Source organism: Botryllus schlosseri, chromosome 8, assembly GCF_051294905.1.
Source record: "Botryllus schlosseri isolate E-star chromosome 8, Bs_hap1, whole genome shotgun sequence".
In the NCBI taxonomy this organism is placed as follows: domain Eukaryota; kingdom Metazoa; phylum Chordata; class Ascidiacea; order Stolidobranchia; family Styelidae; genus Botryllus; species Botryllus schlosseri.
Genome location: NC_137243.1, coordinates 14718262 through 14745881, shown reverse-complemented (window position 1 = coordinate 14745881; position 27620 = coordinate 14718262). Strand labels below are relative to the sequence as shown.

Genomic DNA, 27620 nt, shown 5'->3' with positions numbered 1-27620 from the left:
CAATGCTGAGGAACTGTTTCACTTCTTGAACCTCGTGCGAGCTAACCATGCCTGTCAACACCAATTTTGTATCGGATTGTCCAGCGGAAGCATCTATTATGAAAATAATTCAATTGAATTGATTACAATAAACAAAGATTCAAGCACAATTTGGCAATGGTAAAAGCTGTCGGACATAATGCATAATACTAACACGCTCGTAACACCGTCGCGATGATAGGCTCATAGTTGAACAATTCAATAAGGGAAATTAATCGAAAAACGAGCGAGCGTATCTTACGAGCACATGCGGCATATCCTCTGACCAAGTGATACCCGTAATATTTCCATCACCTCTCAATGCACCAGCCTAGAATATTACTTTTTCAGCGACGCGTTTTCGCTGGATCAACAATAGTAAAACGATCCATACAAAATTTTGCTCTTAGAAACGGTTAATATGGCACGTCACAGTGCCCAAGCTAATGCAACACCGGTCAATGAAATGTAGATTTCACAGCAATCATATTGTGTGACCGCCGAGCGTTAGACAGGTGCCTTCAAAACTTCTGTTTCGACTGTAGCTCAGAGAAAATTTCCAAGGCACAATGCTTGATATCTGATGATTAGCAGGCTTTGCTTGTATCCAATTTCAAAGTCGACACACGCCTGGTGCAGATAAAATGATATTGCCCTTTTGTTTTCAGTAACGTCTTCGTACTGATATTAATATCCACGATGTTACTGATACAAACTCGGAAAATAACACTTTAACGAGATGATGTAGTTTTAAAACGAATACTCGGTCATGGTATTTACGAGTAGTTGATAAATCTAGACCAGTGGTTCTCAAACTTTTCGATTCACCACCCCTTATCAAGTTCGACATATCTTTATAGCCTCCCTACACGGCGCTAAGGTCATTAGTAACAAATTAGACCTGCATTGTGGAGTATACAAGTGGTTTTGTTTGTGTACCATCAAACACTTTGAGAAGCACTGGTCTAAACGCATCGAGATTCTTATCCACTTAAGTGGAGAAACCCCAACGTCAATCGCCGCTGGACTGGATTCGAGATCTTTGTGCGAGTCTTCAGGCTCAAAGCAACTTGTAATAAAAACCAGTCCCTTTGTGAACGAATGCATTCTTAAAAGCAAATCCGCTGATCACACACCGATTCCGGTACTACGCGACATTGCGAGACGCCACCCAACAGTTCAGTCGGAAGAAAAAATTTTTTGAAAAAGTGCTTTAAAAATGTCCACGGCCGCCGCGGCAACAGAATCAGCTGTCGGAAGGTAGTGCGGAAAAATAGTGTGCGTAGGATAATCGGCGATAGGAGACTGTCGCACGCTTACAGTGTCGGAAGGGTGCAGCTTCTGGAAATGAAATGCAGGATTCAGCGTAACAATCGTGACATAGTACGTGGCGCTGTAACAGGGCTGCAATGACTCAAGTCTCAATTTTTCGTTGACTCGAGTATTCATCTAAAAACGGAAAATGACTCAACTAGACTTGTGCTTGAGTGATTGCGCATGTCGAGACATTCTAAATCACTTGATTCAAGACTCGAGTAGCCGGACCAATACTCGAAAATGTCTTTCACCTGTTCGAATAAACATGTTACGAGTAAGAGAACGGGTATATTTATGAATGCTAGGCTTTCCGTATCACCCGAGATTTACACGGAAGTGAACCCGACTTGAACATGAACACTGAACACCGCGGGTTGGACTTGACTCGGGTGAAACCTGTTACTCGGAACCATGCGGCTTGGTTACAACCCTGCGTTGAAATTAGAGCCAGACTTGTCGATAGCTATCTCGTACATCGGTACGGGGCAACTCCCGCATAAAATTTTCAAGCAAAAAAGTTAATTTTTCTACACAACACTACACGCCTAGGCCCAGGTGGGTGTCTGATTTCCAAGACTCTTTCAAGCCGTTTCGACACCTTCCTGTCATTTCATTGTACAGCAATCTTGTGGTGTTTTGAAATGATGATGATAACTGATACACAATAGCAAGGCTTACTAAACAGTGATCGGGTGGGGAGAATACTTGGTAATTGGCACAATTTGTGTTATTTAAAACCGATTTCTCTTCAGGCCCCTAGAATCAAGAATTACGTCCTTACCTATCACCTTGGCGGCTGCTGGACCGCGCTCTCGGCTTGCTTTTGCAAATTCCCAGGATCGGTCAATATCGATGTCGTCGTGCCCAGTTCTTGCAGAGAGCCGACCACATCTGGAAATGCGAGAGGTTGAAATTTGTCTGTCGTAAGCATGTCACGCTGACGATAGTGTCGTGACAGTGTAGACTGCATGAAATGCAGAGCCGGTCAGCGACAGTAAAGTTTCTTTTCAGAGTGCACAAGTAGATTTTGGCTGTTTGCACTACCCACTCCAGTAATTACACGTCTACTAAACTTATTCGGACAAAACTACCTATTTTTCAACACTTTGGATTTCGCAAAAGTAGAAAGCAGTAACGGGAAAAGAGTGCATCAGCCCTATGAGTGAAATTGTTATAACGACTGGGTGAATAGGCCTGATGTAACCGAATTTGAATTAGCCCAGAGGTATCAAACTCGCGGAGCGCCATATCATTTCGTTCGGGCCGCGACGACATTTTAGATTTTCAATAATTTTACAATATATAAGTTTTCAAGTGAACATTCGCTCTTAAATTGCTCCGAAAGCCTGAAACTATTTATCAAACTTCACTATCTGCATCCATGCAGTAGAAGATTCACTATTTCGCCACATTTCCAATTCATGATGATAAACCCTGACCCTAGACGATTGTCGTTTACACCACTATGCTTAGACGATTCGGGACTGAAATTTGTGAGTTAGAGACTTGGACGCGACCTTTATTAAAATTACTCGGGCTGACTCGATGGCCAAATGAAAATGACCCGAGCGGACAGTGGGAATAGTAATAGACCAGAAGGTCGCAGCTTGGTATTTCACTTAGTAAGCAAGTAGTTATGGCAACCATTGGCCATCTATTAGTTACATCTTGGGTCGCTAAATCATGTTATTAAGGCCACTTGAAGGTACTGAGTGCCGTAGTGGTACGCTCCAAGATGTAGCAACAGTGGGTTGTTCGGCGTTCCGACATTTCTATAACTATGACACATTCATTAATATATTTATATTGTTATTTTTCTGCTCTAATATTCGAAGGTAATTGACCATGAGCTTAATAACCAGCTTATCAGGAGTGTACCCGATCCTGGATTGGGCTACACTGCTGAACCCCAAATGCTGTGATATCAGATCAATCTCTATTATCAATCTGTTAAGTTCACAATATTCATAGTAGCTGCAAAATTATAACGTGATAGCTACATATTTTTCCGCTCACATGGCGTCTAGATCTTATAATTAATATATATCATGTACAACAACATTTCTATTCAAATAGTTATAAATGTGATGATTTCTTTCATTCCAGGCCTAAATTGATACCAGAGTAAATCACATTTTTATGATGAGTGTTGAATGTTAGTCTGCTGTATCACCTCACTTTCAATAGGACAATTTCATCTTGTCAACTAAGGCCTACTTGGAAAGACATGGAATACCCTTACCGATGCTGCGGCCTTCGGCATCGTCAAAAACTTGAAAATTGACCCGCGAGCACGTTTGAGTTTGAGACCTCTGAATTAGCCCACACATCACACCACACTCACTTCTTCTAAGCACGTGCATGGAACAGTGTTTTTCGAGCCACGTAAGCGACGTCCTACAGAACTCGTCGACACTCGCGTTGGACACCGTGTCGTTGTAGCTCAGAAACCACGGTCGCACGATCATGCTGAATATGAAAAACTTCCACTCGCTCAGCGTCTTCTCGCGTACCCAGTCATCGAACACGGCCTTCATGCGTTCGCCGCGATGTTGCGACACCGGAGCCCCGTTGGCGGGCAGCTGCTGTTGGAAAGTGCTAAAAAATAAGCGGGAGACGGACCGTTAGACTTTGAGCGATTCACGGCCCTTGAAAGTGGGTTTTGAAGGAGCGATGAGTCGGAGTTGCCAGTAAGAGAACGAAGAAAGGAGCAGGGCTCGGTGTGATGATTCGAGCACTTGAATCCAAATCGGGTAAAGATTTCGACGATTCGGGCACTCAAAAATCCAAATCGAGTATCATTCAAGTAACGAGCACTGGAATCCGTAGAGTACCAATTTCAATGATTCAAGCAGGGTGGCAATGACTCGAGTCATGACTCGACTCGAGTAAATCTGTGTATTGACTCAACTTGGATTCGAGTCATTGCGCAAGACTCGAAGTAAGTCGTACGACTCGAGACTCAGATGGCCAAGACCAAAGCAACCACACTATTGGGATTTCGTCTATTGGTACTGGTACTTGAAAATGCAACCATAAACTGCTAAAAGTGAGGAAAATTAGCGTGATATAAATGCGAATCATTCGATATCACCAAATAGAGTTATAAAAAAAGGGTTTGAGAAGACTTCAACTGGAAACTGAGCAGTCAACACAATGACTTGGACTCGAGTCATAATATCATGACTCGGACTCGACCCTCTGCTGGCTGACTTGGACTTGACTCTGACTCGGTGGCGAATTGAAAATGACTCGACTTGACTCGAGTCATAACTACAAAAGTGATATTGACTTGTGACTCGGAGCCTTGTGACTTGGTAACAAGCCTGGACTCGAGCACTTAAATTCGAATTGAACATCAACATTGACGATTTGACCACTTGCGAAGTTAAATTTTGCATAATTGGCGGCATAGTCAGAGTCGCAACTTGGAATCTCGTGAGAGTCATCAGCCGAGTCGGAGAGAAATCAGAACGGCTCCAGGGCCCCAGGGTGTAACCACTTATTGGTAAGGCTGTCACAAAGATTCGAGTCGCAGTAGTGAAATCACTGTAATTATACATATATATATGCTCCTTGTCCCTCATAGTGACTTAACGACAAAAATGATCATCATTTCGATACCTCCTTGCCAACGCGGAAGCCTTAAAACCTCAATTTGCAACACATTGCATCTATAACTCGTAGCGAAGGTGTTCGTAGATGTGACCGAAGCATTTTCTATATACTTTCAGCATGGTTCATGCACCATTTGAACATTCCAAATCTGTGGTGCTCAACCGGGGGCCCACGATGATATCCTATTCGTGTTCACTAATTTTGCCAAATTGCCAACAGCCTACTGATACCAACATATTGCTGTTTAGAGACGCTTTGTGGGGGTTTTGGGAAAAAATTAATACGTTGGATTTGAAGTGGTCAGTCCCAGCAAATTAGTGAACAGTCGTTTGAAATAGAAATACCTTAAGTATTTTTCCTAATCTGCCCCGCTGCTAGATAGAAATGACTAGGCTGGACATGATATGTTCATGAGAATATATGTTTCTCAATTTTGGTGCCGTATATGTTGCGATCACACCAAAATGTGTCGTCAGAAGCGCTACGTGTTAATACTACATTCGCCTCACCTATATTTGTGGAAAGGATTTTCGGCACTCGTTCATATAAAATCCAAGATGTGGATTTTCAAGACACGACCAAGTACTCCAAGAAATACAGCTGCAAAATTTGCTTTGAAATCATGAAAACCAATCCAATTTCTAGACACGGTATCAGGTTATTTTCAAGAAAAGTCATTTTGTTGCTGTTTACCATAAGCATACAGTTCATATTTGCACAAGACAGACGACGGATGCACGATAATTGAGCTAAATTTGAACTCAAAGTTGAGGGGGGTCGATGAAGATAAAAAGGTTTGAGAACCAATGTTCCAAGTAGTATATCCTATTATGACAAAATAACCTGTGATACTCAATTTCACCCAGCCCTAGTAATCGGCAAAATCCTCATTATATAAAACCATCAGAAGTGACCGACCACTAAACTAGGCACTCGTCGAGGAAACGGCGCCATACCAGATATCTTCGTTGAGACCGTCTATCCTCTGCTTCAACGCTTGGATTTCAGAAGCGGTCTTCGTCCGCGACTGCTGCAGCCACTTTATGTAGTTGCAAGACTTGGTCAGCAGAATCGCTTTGCTTATCTGAAAGGAACGTATAATCGATTTCTATCCTGTCACATAGCGTAATGAGCAGAAGCGGTTGGTAGCAAAGAATCTCCGCTTTTATTCTACTTCTTACGCAAAATTACTTGCTCCTCACACTCAGGATTTTGTTACATTGAAAATAGTACAGGGACACGTTTATGCGCGCAAATATTTGGCAGTCGCGCACCGATACTAGACTGCCTCTTGTTTTTGCTATTAATATCTTATTAAAGAAATACAAACACAACAAAAAATGCTTTACTAAGCGCTCTCCCGAAATCTCAAATCAGGTCGTGGGCCGCAAAACATCATCTTGGGAGGGCCACGTCTTTGTGAGCACTGGCTTGTACATTCAAGTTCTCTACGTCTACGAGTCTCTATGAAACGATAACGCAAGCATTATGAAATTGAATAACATACCTTTGGGTTTGGCGACGCTTTCAAGTCGGGAAGAATATCGTGCAAGCTGTCGCAAAGTGCTTTGATGTTACAGCGACGCTTTTGTTCGGCGGTGAAGTGTCCCTGCGTATGCGATGGCGTGGTTACGACACAAACGTACTTGGAAAAACAGCGCTGCATGCTTTTTGCCTTGTAACTGACGTAACTGGAGCCCAATCGCCTACGTAGAAATATCGGCCCCCGGCTAATCCTGGTCAATATATATATATCGGCCTGACCAATGACGCGATCTGTCCCAGAATTGTTCCCAGAAAGTATTCAGCACCATTGGACTGATTTACGAGAATCACCAGAGGTGATTATGGTCATTGGTCAGGTTTAGTCTAGTGACACCACTTAATCCAGTGTTTACGATTTTAAACTACTTCTACGTATTGGCTACTAACAATGACTACTTTTGACCACACCTGCCAGGATTACTACTTTCTTATCGGCTTCATCAGCACACATACGTTATAACGACAATATCGGTACAATTTCTAAACTAGGACGTAAGCAAAGCACTAGATGTACGAGCCAAACTACACGAAGTCACACCGACCTGTTCGGTACCGATCGTTGCAGTATTAGCGGCTCCCATGTCGTACGTCTTTTTCTGAAGAGTACCGTAACACGTTATCGACACATTACAGGGATTCACACATATTCGAAAGTAAAAGCAACATGTTGTGAAATTCAAATTACAACATAAATGAACACTATTAAAATATAACATATTAAAACTGCTAATAAAAACCGACCTCCATCTCGCTGGCAAAGTCCTCCCCAGACTTTCCATCGTCAGTGTCCATCCACGGCGACGGTGGACTCGAGGCCTTCCCGATTTCGATCGAAGACCGTTGCTTCCGGCCGACCGCGTTCTCCTTTACTTCGGCGATAGTCTTTGTAGCTATCGGGGCGCTGACCCTGCTAATGGCGGTCTGCCCCGTCGGCTGGGAAGGGGCCACGGCAGCCCGCGCTGCGGCCATCACGACAGAGTTTTGGAAGTTGTTGAAATGGGCGGCCTGCAGCGGGTATGTAATTAAAGCCGTAAATTTGTACTCGATTGCAAACAGAACAGAAGTAGCAATTCCCAAGTAGGGCTGAGCACAATGATTTGAGCACTCGAATGATGAGTTCAATAGTGAGAGATCATCTATTTCAAGTACTGAAATTATACCCTCCTTACGACTAAGAATTGATTACTCAATGAGAATTATGGTTTCGATAATATCTTCCACTGTGGAAGGCCGTAAACCTCGATTGGTCGTATCACAGCATACAAAACATGAAGTGTAAAGCTATTTAAGATATCAGCGAAGTCGTATCAACCCACAGCATTGTTATAAAGTGGTGAAATGGTCAATAATCGCGAGACGATGCTTTTCAGATACTTGGAATGCTTCCAGGTCCTTTAGCCTACTTTTAGTTGGCAGGGAACAGCCATTTTTCAGAACCAAACATTCCGAATAGTTGAAGATGCTCAAGCCTAAGCAAGAAATTCTTGTTTTCAGGGAGAATGAGCATCAGATCAATTAGGAATACTCCAACGTTCTTTAGCTCACTCTAACGAAATTTTAGTCTTCAGGGAAGAGCAACTTTTTCAGAGACAAATATTCCCAACTCAGATATGGATATTGTGAAAGAAGTTATAGTTTTCGGGGAATAGGGATTTTCGAGAGTCAACAATTGAAATTCAGATATGTGGAATACTCAGGAAATGCACGTTCCACGCCAAAAAAGGACAGACACCGACCTGTGCTGCAACCTGCTTGAGCTGAGCTTCTTGCAACTGATTCATCGGCAGGCTCTGAGATATTTGCAATAGTTGCGACGCGCCTTTGCCGTCCGGCCGACCTGCGACCAAAAAGACCCGGTTGAAAAGCGGACCGTTCAACCCCAAGCCATTTCCCCGCGATTACCCGTCGTCAGCAGTTGCGTCAGGGTCTGATTTTTCGTCGACATGAGTTGCGGGTTGGTGGCGGTCTGCGATGATTGTTTTGCGACAATGGTGCCGTGTCCGACCAGATGCTGTTTCTTCGTAGGGGGCTGGTCTGTGGCCAGCGAAAAAGAATTCATGCCCGGACTCGGAAGTCAAATCTTCGGAAGCAATCCAACTCACAATGATTGCCAGGAAGCATCTGTTGCTGAACGCCCATAGGAGGCAGGACCGGCGTCGTCGGAACGGAGCCTTCTTTGATTTCGATTATCGGCAGCTGCCTCTCGTTAGCCAAGTGATGCGAATGCATTGCCTGCATGCCTCCGATGACCTTAAAAACGCAAGCGTCAAGCATTCCCCAACGCAGGTATGTAGAAAAAGATTAGGCAGTCGGCGAGCCGTCAAAGGAATATATCTGCCACAAAATTGAGGCTTCACGTCACATTAATCGGCAAACAAAAAATTAAATAGTTGGTCATTATTCTGAAAATGGAATTGATTGAATAGTCATATTGAAATAACCTGAACATAGCTTTGTCAACAGAAGGAGTTTGTGTACCGTCTAAAATAATACATTGAGCTTGATCGATCTCTCGCACCAGCGACGTCATGCTTGGTAGTACGATAGTTGATATACAATGTTCTTTCCACTTCTCTACCAGCTGCTGACGATTACCCCTGATGAGTGTCAGCCGAAAAGATTCGGGTTTATATCAATAAGAAGAGACTATTCAATTGTATATTGAAGTTTTGTACCTCCAAGAAGCTATTTTGAATATATTGGAAGGGTATAACAGTATACATCTTAGTAATTAACTTGGTAATAATAAATAACACAAAGTCAGTAAAATATCTTGAAGCATGATAGCAAACGAAACATATGTATTGGTAACGCTGTTGGAACCGCTGCACTTTGTGACAATGTTGTGGCTTGGTGTTGACTTCACAGAAATGTCAGCATTTCCACTAACAACAAATCGTTCCCCAAGTATGGAAAGTATGGGGCTGGGCTCACTCTTTATGAACACAAACAAAAAATTACAGACAATTACCTGTCGCGGCTGGTCCACCTGCATCTGCATGACCTGGTGCTGGGGCACGCCGGTCTGCACCTGCACGCTGTCCAGTTTGGTCGGCGCGGCGTACATGGGCGCGGTCATTTGGTTCTGCATTACCGGCTGTTGGGCGGCGCCGGGGTTCATGGTGCGGGACATCGATTTTCGCCGGGGGGGTACTTTCTGGGGCGGCGGCATAGTTCGTTTGGCCTGGTTGCTTACGAAAGGCGTCATGTTTTGCGGCTGGGCGTAGCTGTGCGGCATGGACGTGACCAGTTGCGATATCGTCGGCGTGTTTTGCTGCTGCTTTGAGATCATCATCGGCATCGTACTCGCTGAAGCGGGGACAGCAAAGATTCAATATTTTCAAAGTACAGATCCAAATGTGGAATATATTTCCAAGACCGGCAATGACTCAAATTTGTTCAAACGTCACACGAAAAGTGAATATTATTGAAAATTTCACATTCAAGTCCAAATCCAGTAGTGACTGTTGAAATTAGTTCAGAAGTATGGAAATCGATAAGTAGGCTACGGTATTAGAAATTTCATCAGAAGTCTCATGAATATTAAACAATTAGAAATTTCGTGTCCAGTAATGACAAATATTTGTTCTAAAAAAAATTATAACCAGCAAAACCCTTGTTTTTCAAATCCAATTCCATAATCATCTCTGGCGGCAGAAACAAAGAAGAGGCTGCAAGTTCACCGGTACAAGGGTCAGGTTTACGTGAACGAAATACATCTACTTTTTATCCAGAACTCAAACAGGTATCCAATGTATCTTTACGATATTCAATCCAGTGGTTGTGTGTTCAAGCTGCTTCCATTTCTACTCGACTTATTCTTAGGGAAAACTACCGACTTTCGAAACTTTTCGTTTTGTAAAGTAGGGAATAATTCTGGGATATGCTTGCATCACTTTCTAGATTGGACGTAATAGCCCCCCCCCCCCCCCCCCGTAATTGAATATATCTCCGAAAATTGCGTCCGTTTTGGGTGCCATTAGACATTTTGAGTGGGTCGCAAAGATGAAGCCAGCAAGTTTTAATGTAGCCAATTCCGATTAAATGATGGAAGTATGGTAGCCGTTGTCCAAATCTACTTTTTGAAACTGCTTGCTGGAGTTCTTTTCCCGCATGCATTTCCTGCTTTCACTTGAAGCAGTCTAGACTCGTCTTGAAAATGGCTACTTACACATACAAAAAAGGCAGATTACAAAATATGACTCACACATTGTTGAATTCTGCATGGCAGGATAGTTCATAGTACCGGGTACCGCGTTGGTAGCCATCACCGGGTCCGTTAAGCCAATGGGGCGATTGTGCTGCAGTGGGGCGTGACTTGACGATAGCTCCTGCGGCAGGGTCCTTTCCGATTGCATGCGCATAACGTCGTTCGCCATTGATAACTAAGACCGGTAACAACATATTTCAAAATCACACTACCGAGTCAATAATTGCGAGAGCACTTCTACTTCTAGGTCATGTCAACTAGCACTATTGGTGGTAAAGTCTCCAGACTAATCAAATGTCCACAGTTTTCAAGTCATACGCTTCTCATTTTCAAAATCTTCTCACACAGATAATAATTTTCTGACAGACCAGAGTAATTTTTTAGCGGTTGGAATCGTCTGGTGTTCGAAGTCATAGCACTGTCAGCGACACTGCGCTAGCCACGGAAACGCATCTCGCAATTTCGTAGCATGAAGACAGAAAGACGGAGTCGGCCGTTAACTGATTTGCGAAAGTGTGACAGGTGTGACAATTTTTCAGTACCTCTTCCTCTACTGGAAATAGGTTTGGTATCCATGAAAGTAAACCGTTCATGGATCACTCTCGATCAAAATCAGTGAAATTGGAAATGACGCACAGGACTTTCGACATTTCAAGTCAGATGAGAGCGTAGTCCAGCGTCTAGGTAGGCTATTTTGTATAAGAAGTACTATTCCACTAAAGCCTAGCTGCGGATGTTGCTGACAAAGTGTTGAGATTGTTTGATCAGTAGCAGTTTACACTCGATTTTCATAGCTAGAAATCGGAGCCAACGAAATCGTTGTCGGACCTACAAAATTCTAAAAAATTCGCAGCCGACCAAACCCGATTTCAAGTAAGAAATAAAATCCCGAAAAGCACTCAAAACCAGCTCACCACAACATTTTCCTGATGAACCGACGTAGCCCTCTGAACAAGCTCTTCAAGCGATGATTCCTGCAATATCAAAGAAGAAAAGCTTGAGTGACACTAATCGTTAAACCTATCTTATTGTACCTAAAACATTCACTGACCCTGATAGATTACTTTTCTTTCATGCCAAGAGCGCCGACAACACACATACACAAATAATATTCAGCATTGGGGAAAGATAAGTCGTAAGTCTTCGTAAGTCACGAGTCAGAGAAAAATCAGTACAGAAACCGACGAGTCATCAATAAGCGAGATCAGAAGAGATGATTTATGGTATAGCACCCGAACATGGAAAGTAGGCTTAACAAGATAACCGTAGCAATAGTAGTGATTCCTTAAAGCTTTTTGGTTGACTTTTGTCACAAGTATCACCAGCATAAATGTAGTAAATAAAACAGCTACCAAGCAATTTTCCACGATACCTCTACATTTCAATAGTCTCATTCTGACGTTGCTTCCTGACGGACAGCCAACTGGAAGTCATCAACGAATAAAAGTTAATGTTACATAATATCTTGATACGTGACCCAAATCAGCCAATTTTGTCTTTCATGTCACAGCTATGATGCGCAGCAAGATTTATTACTTGCGTGTCGCTGATTTCGTGGATCTCCAAATCTTGCTGCGTGAACATCGGCGTCGGAAAGTCCAGCTGGGCGATGGAGCTGTTGACATTGTTGCTGTGGAACAGACTGATGTTGCTCTGGTGGGCGGGAGACCGTCTCGACGAGCAAAATATATCTACGAGAAAAGAGTGCTGCTGCGTTAATTCCAGTATGTCTGATCTTTGGATGAGTTCGTCAGGGATAGTGCTACATAAGATACGTCCAAGAAACAGAAAATCTTCATTTCAGTTAGAATTTTCATACAACAGGCATCATTAAACCACATAAAAACACTATTAAACTCTAAAGGGTGTCACAAAATTTCTGTGCCTCCGACAAGAGACAGTTTAATAAAACTCCACAGTCCACAGCAATGAGTGCAAACGGAGGTCAGCACGTCACATTACACGAAACAAAGAGACGATAACAATTAAAAATTGCAAAATCAAGATTTCCAACCAACAACACACGGCATAATACAAAAACCATTAATCACAACAGACAGGCCGCAGTGGCCTGTCAATTGCAGACAAATTCTACAACACAATTTCTTGGAAGTTATCAATACCCGTATTTTATAACGACCATCATTAATGCGATACCAAGAATAGAGTGAGCGTACTTTTAGTAATGTGATCCAAGCCGGCACATATGTAGAGCTTTCAAAACGACATTGGAAAACGTGACACTTTAATGCAGTTACTAACGGCAACCGAATTCATGCACTTTGAAAAATTGAGGGTATCCTCAGCATTGGTTATCACCACACAGTAGGAATTACGGTGGCAAGGGTTTTGCAACCATGTTACAAGTGGTTACAAGTGTCTGCACTTGAATAAGAAAGATTTTGCATTATTTTAGTTCCGTCTAGTCTACAGTATGTAACCGAATACGGAATTCATTTCCAACGCAGCAGCTGATTTTCAGTGAATAAAAACTGAATCGTCTCTGTCACACAATTTTTCAAAGCTACCAATCAATTCGGACTTGACACAAGGAATTTCAGGTTTTTCAACGATCTTCACGCAGAGCCGAGTCATTTATGGGGAACGAGCTTGTATTTGGATTCTACTACTACTCGAGTAATGCTGGCGGTTCCTCCGTCCCAGACCTGACGAGGGACCTCTTGATTGAAAGCAATGCGATCACGTTTGCGTATGCAGGGCAGCAATTGCTCTTTGCCAACCCACCAGCCTGTAGCTCAGTTAAATTGCAAACAGGACATTCACTGAAATTTCGATTAACTAGCAATTCGATTTCGGCCATCCTCATCTATGAAATAGGCATCCTCAAAATATTTCGTTACACAATTGACGTAAGGACGCATCCTTCCATATTATGTTTACCTTCTAACCTCTCCTTGAATAAACATTGACACAATTTAAAAAAAGCATACAATTGCAAGACGTCACTTCGTACATCTAATGACAATCGAAAAACTGGATTTAGGATCTAGGGCGAGACGCTGGTCAACATTTAGTCATGTTCATAATTGATTTGATGGATTCTTGGCCTCGTGTGTTCTAAATTTTGTTAGACTACATTATTTAATTTAAACCACATATCACCAAGGTAAGAGCGTAAATATTAGATCTGCGCCACCACAGTGCTGGCACTTGAAAGGTCAACAACTACAGACCGCTAGGGAGAAAAGCATTACAGAGTAGCTATAAATCAGCTATACGGAGGCAGCCTTGCAAACAGAAACATTTGCTGACTGCAATTGCGTGTGGTGGCAATTCACAAGGGATATATCATCACCGGTCCTGACCAATGATGAATTGATGATGAAATAGCAATCAGCGTACAAATGTACGATGCTGGGTAGAACAAGCCATTTGTGGTACAGAACTTCAGAGTAACGCGAAACAATAACTTCACATTGTTAATTTATTCGCTAAAAGCTTTTCGACTGACCCTCATCAGTAGCGAACGTCAGCTGGGTAGGGCAGTCTAAACGAAGAACAGCCTATTACGTACTGATCCAGCACTCCACGAGAGACCACCATTGAAAATTATATTGCACCAACCCTTTGTACACCCGTATTATGGCAGGCGTATTAAATTGGAGTATACTAATATATTGTTATCTTCAATGACTTTATAAAAGAAATGGGCCTACCACAGTAATACTAACGTATTTCAAATGGCCCAGTTGCGCACTCGCAATTAAAGAATGGTTTAGTAGCAAAGGTTTATATATTATAATTATGGTCGGGAAAAATCAAGTATTGGAATCATGCGATTCAAGCATTTGAGTGCCACTCATGATTACATAACAGCACGGATTGACTTTAAAGTTCAGAGTAAACCACAAAGTAAATAATGTCAGTTACGCCACATTTGAAATAACTGGTATCCACAGCGCTTTTGTAGTGACAATGTCGCGGGCAGATCACTATTCCACAGAAGGGGAGAAACTACATCCATACGATATTTCTCAAAAGTCTCCTGGCAAGCTTATATGATATAATTCTCGCACTAGAAAAATGGTGTCTCGACTCAAATCCATAAAATTGATGCCCGGTTCAGTTTCAAGGCTCTTTAATTATCTTGCCTAGCCAAAATTACAATGTTATCAAGAGTAAGATGCTTTAAGACATATTAACAAGAAGTGAATGACGTAGATTGCCCTCTGCATGATAATAATATGCATGTCTTACACTGGCCCGAAGGTGTCTAAGGTCATTGTGGTCTCAGTAATGTAATTGAATGGTATATTCTTACTGAAATGAACCCAAATATTTTCGGCTGACACTCGTCAGGGGTAATCGTCAGCAACTAGTACAGAATTTAAAAGAACATCGTATATCAACAATCGTATCACAAAATATGTTGGTGTGGCAGTTCTGTGAAGAAAATATTGAGAGTCGGGAGTGTTCAGGCCTTTCGGAGTTTCGATGTCCGAAGTCAGTGCTAAAGTGATACACCACGGCGCGAGCATTTATGAGCAATACAAAGGAACGATACTGTACCTAAATCGAGTGGGTCCATAAAGTCATCGATCGGCGGTTGCAGCTGCAACAGTCCGGGCTGCATCATGTCAGAGTTGGTAGCGTGTTGCGCTGAACAAGACGAGTCGTCGGTCAAAGGAAGCGAATACACGCAAAAATCCAAACATACCAATCTCCCTGGGATTAGGGAATTGAAACGGCTGCGACAGGCCACGAAAAAGCTTGTCGAACATGTCGTCGGCTTTCATCATGGCGTCGATGCTGCCCGTCATGCTTTCTGGTGTCGGCGGCATCGATTGGTTCGAGGACACCCACTGACGACACAATCGATTGGTGATTTTGAATACGCAGCGATAACCATTTAGGTTAGTTGAGGTACGTTAACAGAATGTTGATAGTAGCAAACAGGTAGCTTATAATACACGAGGGACTCGTCTTCGACAGGGGTGCGCAACCTGTTGTTATCTGTTGTCTGATAGCGAATTCAGATGACAGGCCACACAAATACTACAAGCCACAGCCTGTTGCAGTTTCACATTTCACACTAGATTATTGCGCTCTGAACCTCATCTCAAAATGGTTGCACATCCCCGATTTTCAAAAACTAGCAAGACTGGTATTCCAGTTAGAAAATGCTACAGTAACTCATAATCAAGTCGAAAAGCAACTGGATCAGTGAAGTGAATTTAAAGGACCGGCTTCTCGGACCTGACACTCTTTTTTCAATTTTAGGAAGAGTTACCCGGCATCAATGAGTAGCAGAATAGCCGGAAATCATAATCATGTTACAAGCTACTCTACAGTACAGTGTACATGCTTAGTTGTGTGAAAGAAATTCATTGTTTACAAAATTGAGAATTTGACACACTTGCCTCAGTATTGGTTTGAATGCTTTCAAAAAATGATGACAAAGCGGATATTTATGATTACGGACGTTACCGCGTCTTAAGTGGTACAAAACTTTATCGCGGGCCGGACCAACAGAGTTTGCCGCCGCTCCCTGTCGTGCTACACCGATTATACTGACAAAGGACATACTACGTGCCAACGGCACTCTCAAGAAGTACCATCCTCGGAGAATGCCCATTGGCTCCTTCATTGCATATTTCAAAAATGGATCTGACACGACACAGAGCGAGGCAGGAGCCCGCCAAATACCTAATATATACAACACAGGTGTAGCAACAATTCAAGGAGAAAGTCCACAGCGGAAAAGCAATCGGATTGTCTCGTTTTTCAGTGAAATCTACAAAGACACCTCTAGTGAATCAATTAACGCCAGTAAATTTACGTGCAACTAGTGTTCCCGGAATGTGTCGGCTGGAAGTGATCGTGCAGCAAGAAAACGTGTGACGGTGAGTAATCGAAACCGAGCAGAATTACACGCATCATCACCCTTTCTACGAAGACGGAGCAAATTTGCATGCCAATAATAACGTGTCCAATTGTATGAAATCAAACGTAAAAATGGATATGTATTGGAATGTAATGATCAAGAGCTATCGAATGTTTTAATCAGTAGCTTAGAGAATAGCGACTAATCTGGCTCACACTCACTCCACGTTTAGTTGAGGGCTCGGGAACGATGACTGCAAATAAGCTTCCAAAACATACTTTTACAAAAGTCAACTCCACCAAAAAAAAACTATGTATCATAGAAAATTCCAGACTATTTTCTGCTTGCTTCAGAGCCAGGTACTGTACGAAGACAGCTGTGAATTGATAACATCTTATCTGAAATTTCAAGGCAAGTTAACAATTATCCACGTCACGAATAGTTTACATATGAACAGTGCAGAAATAATGGATTTAACACGCAAGCGTCAAGAAATGAAGGATAGATTCAGATATGGCCTGCGAGTCCTAGGTTCCCGAGCCCTGGCGCGACCTATCTACAATGTCGGATGAGCGTTGGCTGTCAGCTTGCGGATAATAACACAAATTAACTCACCGTAAGGCCTGGACGATCGGACTGTTGGAGCTGGTGAAGAAAAAAGGGAACAAGTCGTGAGCTTCGGATTGGTTCAGTAATAAAATAATGAAACTACACAGGAGTGAAACTCTTGCCGCTGTGAGCCTGGACATACGGTTGGGATTCAAGGATAAGCATTTTCCAGCAACGGCCAAACTTACACTTTGAGAACCACTGGAATAGACAAGACATTGAAGGCTGGGTAATACAAGCCACATAGCACCAGACTGCAACTGTTTCAACAATCACTAATTTGAAGAGTGTTATAATATAGATCTATTACCACCTCTAAATTTTCTTATAGATAGCCTATAGAAAATGGCAACAACATTAAATGGTTAGCTACGCTGCAGTCCGGCCTCGAAAAGCAACAAGACACGGTACTGGGCTATGCAAAGCACACCGTCAAGGGATGTCTACTAGGAACCAAGTTACGTGTTCGCAAACAATTCCTGAAGACAATCTACGCAAACTACACACATACGAGACCTTTATCGTTGATGCCATAAAGCGACTGAACCCTCTCTGAAAAGAACATCACGGAAAGTGCATTTTAAGGCATGCTGTTGAAGGATGCAAATTAGCAAAATCAGTTGGAATCGAATCATTCATAAGACACCGACTACTTCCAAAATAACAATACCTTGTCCATGAAAAAGGCTCGCCATTTTTTGTATTCCGCTACGACAGTTTCGATTCGCCTCTTCCAGTATTTGCCCTCCATAACAACGGCCTGAAAAAAATAAATTATGACAATCCAGGTACATGCAGCTAGCTGTAAACTGGACCTGTCACAATAGCCAGACGCAATTGCGCCGACCTAACAGTGTGTGAGGATCTATGAATGGACGCAAATTTCTCCGTGGTCATTCACAGTTATATCCTGATTCTCGCTACAGCGAATTGAGATTTACCCCACAACGTGCAGTTGTGATGACCGCTTGCACGCAGCAGCAGTGCGGTGCAGTAAATCCTGCTTGTTGAATTGGTCCTACAGATGTAGTTGGAATTGAATGCTTATAATCCAACAAATCTTCTGCTGGAGCAGGCTGTCTCTAATGTCTTACATATGTGCACGCCAGATATTTCACTAGGTCAAGAAGCAATGTCACCTCGATGCTAAAGAGGTCAATTACTGGAATGGTAGCCTCTTTTTTTGTGCAGTTTCAATTTCAATATGGCAACTTTCAGAGGAAATGGCTGCTGCCAAAATGCTTTTCGCACATTAAACCCTAATTTGAGACGGTGCGATATTTAGAGCACAGATCCTTTGAAGACCACAGGAGTTGATGAATTGAATTACCAGTGAAAATGCGAGTAAGTTGTTGTTCCGAAACTATAAGATACATCTTCTGGAACTTAATTACTATTTTTTCACTGTTTTATTGTAAATAGATGGAGTCGACATGGAATAAATTTAAAATTAGTTGAAAATTCTGATATCGGCCAGGCTCTAGATAAAATAGAGATAGAGTTACTTTTGAGTTGCGTTCCTTTGCCATTTCACCAAATTAATCTAACAGCGATCAAACAATGCCACTAGATGAAAGCCGGCAGATTGCAGCAATTAAAAAAAATCGGACTGGCTCTGTTTACAAAGTAAACTCATCAATTGAGACAGTGACATATCATACCAGCAAACAATCCCCAATGAGGTAACATTCTACGCTGTGCAAGATAATGATTAAAAATCTAATATTGAAAATATATCAACAGCTGAGGCGTATCAAGCTGACACGATTCAGGGGCAATCGTCAACAAATGAGGAATATCAAAAACTACGGTACCGGTATAGCTACATTTCGCACAACCAATTGTCACGGTATAGAAACAAATAGAACATGAAAGGCAGACAAACCGAGAGCGCAACTAGTGGCCTATTTTCAACTTGAGCAAGACTTATTCTGCTGAAACAAGCGCCGTTTGTGGATTGAGAAAGCAATTTTGAACAGCTGGCTACCACAATAATAAGAATTCATCAAAGGAAGGGAAGGCAGAACAGACATTACGAAGCATGTGAAAAAGCCATAAATTTAATTTATAGCGAATCAACAGATAGTCTGACACAGACATAAAAAACCAATGATTAACCTGCACAGCGCTACCATATACTAGATCATTAACAAAAACAGGATATAAACCTACAACATGTACGGCATGAAAGCTCATTCCAGCATCACCAGAATTAAGTAAAGAAGCATTCACGTTTGGCTGATACGATGCATCAAATTTGTTGTATCAGTTTATACTACATGTCTACATCTTCACAACATCCTACCCTAATTTCATATATAAATCCCCGTATTTAAAAACTTTCACTGGTGTTGAGAGTCTGCATATAAACTGGCTATGCAAATAGATCGTTTGCACATTTCTAGTTGTTTCTTATAATTGATAAGATCTTGGCAGCTTTCACAGGTAGTGAGGCACATGGTATTGTACCTCTGAGCAGCTACTATTCGAGTCAATGCAGAGGGTGCTATGTTGCCGCTAGCTGGTGTTACTAGACCTCAAAATTAGTTAAAACGGGTAACCTTGAAAGCTACTGTATCACTTCATTTCAAAACTGTATATATTTTTCTTGTCAGGACCTTGAAAATCAACATTGTCCAATCACTGGGCACCGAAACAATGCATGAGAACCTGGGATATCCTTGATGAGAACGACGTCACAACAATACGAATTTGATGTTATAACACAGATGCACTGCAGTCGCGCATCGCCTGTCATCATACCAGCACACGTTGCTGCTTCCATACATAACTGATGCTCTTTTCCGTGCCATTCTCGAATACTGCAAAGTCTTCTATTTGGTATAAGCGAATGCTGAATGAATCTATTTTTTTTCGAATGTTTAATCACGTTCCACTAATCACAATTACGACGACAAAATATTTAATTACACAAAGACGGCGCCTTTATGCAAAGATGAGGCTTCAAAACTGAAATGCTTACAATGGAAGCGAGTGTAATAAGACGCTTCATGCAAACGCAAACCGCTTAATTAGATGTTAACGCCCACCTCTGGTTTGGAATGAGAGTCGCAATCTGATTCATTATCGAGGGGTGTCGCAAACTGCACAAAGGAGATGCTGTTACGCTTTTTCTTCATGATATCTGCAATAAACAAGGGCCTGATGTAATTGTGGGAACTGATGATTCAGAAAATGTCTGTATGACGGTTGCATAAGGCGGGTCGTATTTCAAACAGACCGGGCAAGGGTATAGCCGGGACGAAAAAGGGAAATTCATCCATTGTGCAAAGCTTCAATTAGGGACATTCTGATTTTACTTATTTTGCCTTATTCTTCATAGCGGTTTGATCCCGGAATTGTGGACATTACAAAGAACAGCATGACAGTTCGAAGTCGGCCAACATTGCCTGAAACACCAAACAAGCTACAGAACTAGGACACAAACCTCACGCCTAAGATAAATGTAACAGATGCTTAAGGTACTCTATAATAAGTCTACATAATAACACTATTTTGCGGCCTAATACTTACTGAAATCACGTTGACTAATTGTAAAGCCACATTTGGTATATACCCGTAAAATGAGATGATTAACGATGCACTTCAAAAAGAATGATATGCCTAATAATTTGTCCGACAAGCTCAAAACTAACACCAACCGAGCACAGACCAATAAAATAATGACGATGGACAGCTACGGCAAAGTCAGCAATTCTGGATTTTAACATTAACCATGAAACATAGGCCTATCAAGGTTTCCATGACTACTGGACGTCGCTTAGAAGCGTCTACAGGCGATGTCAACAAAAAAAATAATTCAAATTAACCAGACATCACTTACATTGTATATGCCAGGTTCTCCAGATAGCATTATTGAGTCTTATCTTATCCTTTACTGTCAAGCGCATGCCTTTGAAATTCTTCCATTTGGGAGAAACGACCTTTCCTCTAAATGTCAAATTTTGGTTATTATTTAAAATGATGAGGTTGGCAAAAAAATACGTTGCAACGGGTCGAGGAGAAGGTACAAGACGCAATGCCGCAAGCCATTTTGTGCAAGTTATACCATCAATGAAATAAGTTCATTCTAGCATAGAGAGACTGATAAATATCTATTAGTTTTCGAATACACCAATCGAGAATTATGTGACAGGCATTGAATGATTAGCGCGTGTTACAATTATCACAGACATACCCTCTGTATGCGAGCGACATGCATTCGAAAAGTCTGGAGAGAGAGGCATCGATGGTGATTTGGTTTGTAGACCTGTGCCCGAACTGGTACGTGTTCTGAAACAAAAGGCAAACAATAAATACGTGATTTACAATTGTAATCTATCTTACTAGATTGGACAAGCTGAATTTTGATAAATATTGCACCAATTAATTGGAGAAAATATTCTAACTTGATGTAAATCTCACCCAATGGTAATGGCGAGCACTTCATATTTCATGAAATATGATTTTCTCTATGGCAGTCACTAGCCCCCCAGGAATGGAATATCAGTAAGGCTGATGTATTTGTGACCCATCAGCTCCAATAAGATATAATTCCGTCCTGACAAAAATCAACCTGATCGATTCAAAGTAGCTAAACGTAGTAGCTTTTCGACGTGTCACGCCAATCCCCACCTCAATAAATCCTTCGCCCTAATTCACTTTGGTTCTATTCTGTTATAAAAGGCTTATCACATAGAATACTTCAAACTTCAATAAATCAGTGGTCTCCAGGGTTGAGGAGGTCGTATTTCAGGTCTGTTGTTTTCAGTCTAGGCAAGGTGGTCTGACCTAAATGAACATTTACCCCTAAAAGGTTTAAATAAATCGAGTACCGGTAGAAGTCTGTCCAGAATACACCAGGAAAGGCTACTGTTCAATTTCTCGTATCTCAATATTGTGTTTGATTTTGTGTCACTGTCACACATATGGACAACAGCCATAGACGGAGGGTGTGTAACTCATCAAAATGTTTCAAATCGCATGCGAGTTTCCACAAGTTCGGGACATCTTTCTCTGATATCCGTCATTACAAAATGATGCTACAAAAATGTTTTATGGCCGGACTCATGTTGCCACGTGCCTCAACTACGACCTCGGAAAGGTTCACCAAGTTCAATAGAGGCTACCGTGTCGAGAAACTCCTCGACATATTTACCCTAAGCTATTATCATATTTGCCTAAGGTTATATCAAGGCACAACACACCACATTACAACTGTAACATATCTGGCCTGTCGAGGTCAGTAAATATGCCAACGTAACCCGGGTGGCAAATGGAGTTACTAGACACCCCTAATTTTGGTGTTAAAGAAGTACACATTTCAATAGAGTAGGGAAATTTGTTTTCGAGTGCTTGTGCGTGTAGGTAATATGGTTTTAAGCTAAACGATACCTGAGTCTCTTGATTGAAATCGGAGAAGTCGTATCCTTCCCTCAACCTTATCACCTGGTCGTGATGAACCGGTGAGTCTCTATCATGGGAAACCTCGTCATCCAGCTCATCTTGATCTGCCACCGATGAGATCATAAAATGTCCAGAGTGGATTACTTCACCCCTGCCTTTCCCTGAGAAAGAGACAACTCAATCGGTGTAGGTTTGCCAGTTAATTATTTCTTTTGACCATAACTTCAATTTGGTCGGATCTGTCAAACAGCCCGTTGTAGGTATCCCATCCCAATCACAGGTCTAAGATGAAGGGGGGAAAGCTGTTCACTTTTATATTACCAGTACCAGCGATAGAGCACGAAACTTTCAGAAAATCAAATGATAGAAGAATTTACCAAAATAACCAGATTTCACAATAACCATCTGTAAATGCCATTGATAGAGCAGAAGCAGATATCGCCACTGATTGTTACTTTGAATAGAAGCTTTATAAAATGGTGGCTCATAACTGTTTTTACTGTGATCGTTTTTCTCAGCGACTTCGAAGCTATTACTTTCATCCAAAATTTTCCTCCTCAAAATGTAAAATTAGAATTTGGTTTCAAGATAAGTCTAACATGCACTGTCGAACACTAGTGACTAGTGTAGACGTTTGGTTGGCTTTGCAGTGATAGTGACAAACTGACATTGTTGTGATTATCCTGCCATAAAAATTTCATTTAGATTTTGGTCTACAACCACAACGCGATAAAAAGACAGAATATAGCACCTGAGGGTCAAATAATTTCAACGAATACAATAGGATTTTGGTTTGCTATACTTTATACAATACTGTGCAAATGATCACTTTTTGAATCGAGATAGAAATTTTAGGCACATTCAGTTTTATTGTACAATATTTAAGCTCTCAGATGATTCATGTGCTCAAGGACTTTTTTACTACAACCTGAAAAGCAGCCCTCTTGTCGGTGGCGGAACCTCAGGCCAATCTCAAATTTGGTTTGCATTGAAATCATTTTGCAAGCCAAGTTACCAAGTCAAATCAAAGTGTTTACAGTAAAAGTTTTAAATTTATAGTGTTAGTTGTCAACAGTTCCATCACCATGTTATTTTAACAGCCAAGAGAGTATTATTATCCATTGAGAACAAAAGTTTCTGTTTTATGTTAGCGTTCTCTAACACAGGACAACAGACCATTTCTATGGAAGACGTGAGGAATATGAATTCAATAAAGCAAATCAACTACTTAAAGGGGCACTGCACTCTAAAAATGATGTGGTCTCAAATTGAAGCGCAAAACGAACGAAAAATTTTGGCCGCAGCCGTTTTCGTCAGAACGCCACCGTAATGGAGCTGTAATGTATTGAAATTTCCAGAGTTGCAGTACGCTCCAGCAGTCACGCAGAGATCGAACTTTATATAGTTGTCAGCCGATGTTATGAAGGAAATATGTCGTACACGCCAAGGTGGTTTAGATACCGCGTTTAACGGAAGATGTCCAGTCAAGAGATTTGTGTCAAAATCGGGCCTAGTGTATTCTATTTCCTTCATAACATCGGCTGACAACTATATAAAGTTCGATCTCTGCGTGACTGCTGGAGCGTGCTGCAACTCTGGAAATTTCAATACATTACAGCTCCATTACGGTGGCGTTCTGAAAAAACGGCTGCGGCCAAAATTTTTCTTTTGTTTTGCCCTTCAATTTGAGACCACATCATTTTTAGAGTGCAGTGCCCCTTTAATGATACACTTACAAGCTACAACTACCATCATAACAACACTTTTCTAGGTTAAATCCTAACAGGTTGTGTTGATGCAGCTGCAGCACATAATGAAGAAAAATCCCTATTGACAAAGCATTAGACCATATCAGTAAGTGCAAATGCTGCAACGTTCAACATAAACCACATATTAGCATCAGTGCTGTAGTAGTAAGATTGTAAGGTCAACAATGTTGACGAGATCGGAAGATATGATACACACCAATGCATAGACAGGAACAAAAGGAATAGAGACATAGACAATTGGTATTCAATGTAAATCTTTTCAATGAGCGATATGTCCATAGGCTTACTATGACGGTAGTCAATAGCAGGGCTAAATTGAAAACAGAAGAAACGGTACATAAAATAGAGCTAGACTCTTCAAGCTTCCAACAATTTGATTAACGTAGGTCTTGATTCATGAATTATTAGTAAAAAGGGTATCCAATTAACACAAAAGTCAATATGAGAGATTAAAACATCAGATTCACAAGACTAAATCAAGTTAAAAATATTTATAATACAATTCAACTTCGCTTTCAAAAGATGGGCTGCAGGATCATGCCTCATTACAAGTCGGGCTAGGCACGATGATTTGAGTCGAGTAGTAAGAAACAATTTGTTCAAGTACCGTACTAAAATTGCAGCCTACGCTCCTGGCCACTGAAAGTTACTTTATCAACGAGAATTATAGTTTCAATACTATTTCCTCACCACTAAAAGTTACTTAAATCAACGAGTATTTTAGTTTCGATATGATTTTCTACTGTGGAAGCCTTGAGACCTTGATTGGGCGTTTTGCAGCATACGAAACATATAGTACGAAGCTATGAACGTTGCTGGAAATAACACATAATTTCCGAAGTCACGATCATCACATTACATTGTCACAAAGTGCCATGAAATCGTAATTGTTGAACAAATACTAAAGTATCTTGAATGTGATCGATAACACTATAACAGGCATTATATTTCTTGCAGTGGCATAAAAGGTAGGCCTACACATTTTAACTTTGACATATGACATTTTTTTACGAGATCATTATGAGTGATACTTAAAGCATTGATACCTCATTCATAATCGTATTACTCAAGTATTCGATTTTGCACAACCCTAAATACTAGTTACTGCATAGGTGGAGGACTGGTGGCGTACAATGGGCCCCCGAGAAGTTTGAGCCGGAAACTGAAGATCGAAATTGCAGTCTGATCAGACCAGAAAACTAGTACAAATATTATACATAGTTGATCGAGTGGTTCTTTGGTGGCCCAATTCATGGTTTAAATAGCTAACAAAGTCCCAATCCGACATCAAACTCAGCATCACCGATACAACACACCGGCTCAGAATCAATAGCAGGGTACCATTGGAGACACATTTCCTAAATGAAATGGGCAATTGCTGCCAGCTGCAACCGATATCTTCAGAGTGAGCTTGACGTTATAAATCTTGACAAAGCAACAACAGGACCAGGAATCTAGTAAACACAAGCTGCTTAATTTTATGTCCCTAGTATACCAAGAAGATAATTAAAATCTTTTGTAACATACCTGATACTCTCCCCTTATGTACACGTGGGCGAGTAACCACACCTTCCATGGTTAAATTATGTCTTCGACCGGACTCAGTGAACGATGATGATGATGATTCCTGACCACTTTATGCAACTAAAGCATCTCCTCACTCAATTCCCACTTGATAATCGTTCTAAGAGATGTTAATAGCATATCCCCACTTGAATTGCAGAGAGTGTCTCCGAGATATTGTTAAGTTGAAGACAAAATGGTATAGCATCTGAAACAACGTAGTGTAACATTATTTCCATGTGCTGCATTACACATAGCTTACAGGTTCTTTTCAATGTACCTGATCTGATGAGATTATTATTATTGAACTTTTCATCGGACAACTTGAAAGAAAAAAAATCTCAATTTGCTTTGGAATTTCCACAATATAAATATAGAGAGAATCAAATTTGACAGCATTGCACTGTCAAATATTCGCTTAATTCGTCCGCCCATCATCCTATAATCTTAGAACGGTATCTTCATGAATTTTGATGGCCTACTACCACACTACAAAAAAAAATTAGACAAATTTGGTCTCAAATTTAAGAAATGAGGATGATTTGGTCTCATTTTCAACAATTTCAGTCTCACTGATGGTCTCATTTTACCCACTCACCATAAATGCTATTTTCGACTCAGACAACCATATATATATTGATCTGAATATTATACGTGAGTAGTAAGTGGCATGTACCTTGATAACTATATCTAGTGAATACCTTGTAAACCTAGTACAGGATCATCTCAACACTGCAATTTCTGGTCTCTCTCATCCTTCCCCTCCTCCGCTCAGACCCCTAACACTGAAAAGGATGCCCTCAAGGCACTGCTACTATTTTCGATCAATTTCTGGCTTACTTTTGAGACATAAAGTTCTTGGTAAGACTAATTGGTCTTTAAGACTAATTGGTCTTTAAGACTTTTTTTTTGTAAAAAATCGATTTGAGACATTGAGACCAAATTTGTCTGATTTTTTTTTTGTAGTGCAGCCAGCATCACATTCAACGAACTTCATTCCGGAGACGTTGATTCGCCCAGCCTTTGGCTCCCCTCTTCATTTATTTCAACGAACAACCAATTTCCCCTACTGGAATCTCGGTACGTTTTGCCTAATACAACAGGGGAGCAGCTATGATTCTCCAAGTTGAACTAATTTAATGAAAAATAATTTAAAAAATAAAGAATTGTGTGAGCACATGATACCGATTCCATCAAGGCCTATTTCACGGGATAATTTGTGCACACTGCACACCCCTTTCCAACAGACCATTTGCAAGGCCGGATATATGTTTCAATAATGAAATTCACCAAGTTAATTTGGTTCCATGCTGTGTCTTTACAAAATCAAAATTGATGCTCTGAAATAATGTAAATTAATGAAATACCATACCGTACCCAACAACTGATAACTTGGTGAATTGTAATTTATAGGATTTGGAGAGCTAGAGGTGGGCCTGCTGGTTGTTTTATCTTGCTTGGTAAGCACAAGTCTGTCCAGTCGGACAGCGAAAATCAAACATTACCATAAAGACCAAGCCGCATGGTATTAATACTGCAAATAAATGAAATTTTTATTGACCCAACATATTTTCTTGTCAAAATATGTGCAATCATGTTGGAAAGTAGCATTTCAAATTGTAATCATATTAAACTACTAAACTCCGAATAAGTTCTGATCAGCGATCTCTGTTCGCAGTCCTTTGATCTCAACTAAAATCTATATCTTGACTCCACAAAG

The 27620-nt window shown here is 41.1% G+C and overlaps 2 protein-coding genes across 4 annotated transcripts in view; one reads left to right on the top strand and one right to left on the bottom strand.

The window, feature by feature from the left end:
- Positions 1 to 27620, top strand: part of LOC145444240 (CCN family member 2-like) — a 288076-nt gene that overhangs the window by 65926 nt on the left and 194530 nt on the right. The window lies entirely within an intron of this gene.
- LOC145444217 (MLX-interacting protein-like) lies at positions 65 to 26127 on the bottom strand. 3 transcript variants are annotated; one of them, XM_080322156.1, is made up of 24 exons: positions 25865 to 26127; positions 22557 to 22729; positions 21361 to 21455; positions 21007 to 21113; positions 20213 to 20307; positions 17833 to 17922; positions 17679 to 17714; positions 17169 to 17198; positions 15387 to 15531; positions 15239 to 15328; positions 12245 to 12399; positions 11623 to 11682; positions 10706 to 10883; positions 9470 to 9807; positions 8601 to 8748; positions 8401 to 8532; positions 8235 to 8335; positions 7240 to 7503; positions 7041 to 7094; positions 6461 to 6562; positions 5910 to 6037; positions 3680 to 3933; positions 2117 to 2226; positions 65 to 1359 (listed from the first exon to the last, which is right to left on the bottom strand). In XM_080322156.1, the coding sequence occupies exons 1-23, from the start codon at positions 25911 to 25913 to the stop codon at positions 2120 to 2122; spliced, it is 2931 nt and encodes a 976-aa protein (XP_080178282.1). In that variant the 5' UTR covers positions 25914 to 26127; the 3' UTR covers positions 65 to 1359; positions 2117 to 2119. The 3 variants fall into 3 exon arrangements, with proteins under 3 accessions (XP_080178282.1, XP_080178283.1, XP_080178284.1); XM_080322157.1 differs by lacking the exon at positions 17679 to 17714; XM_080322158.1 differs by lacking the exons at positions 17169 to 17198; positions 17679 to 17714.

Bases quoted from the DNA above. Each gene is read 5' to 3' on its own strand.
- LOC145444217 (XM_080322156.1), bottom strand. From the start codon at position 25,913: ATGGAAGGTGTGGTTACTCGCCCACGTGTACATAAGGGGAGAGTATCA. The intron at 17,199-17,678 runs GTCTCGTATGTG...TTTCTTCACCAG, and splicing joins TTATGGCATCAACGATAAAG to CTCCAACAGTCCGATCGTCC. The intron at 15,532-17,168 runs GTGAGTTAATTT...TTGTGTCGTCAG, and splicing joins CCGATCGTCCAGGCCTTACG to TGGGTGTCCTCGAACCAATC.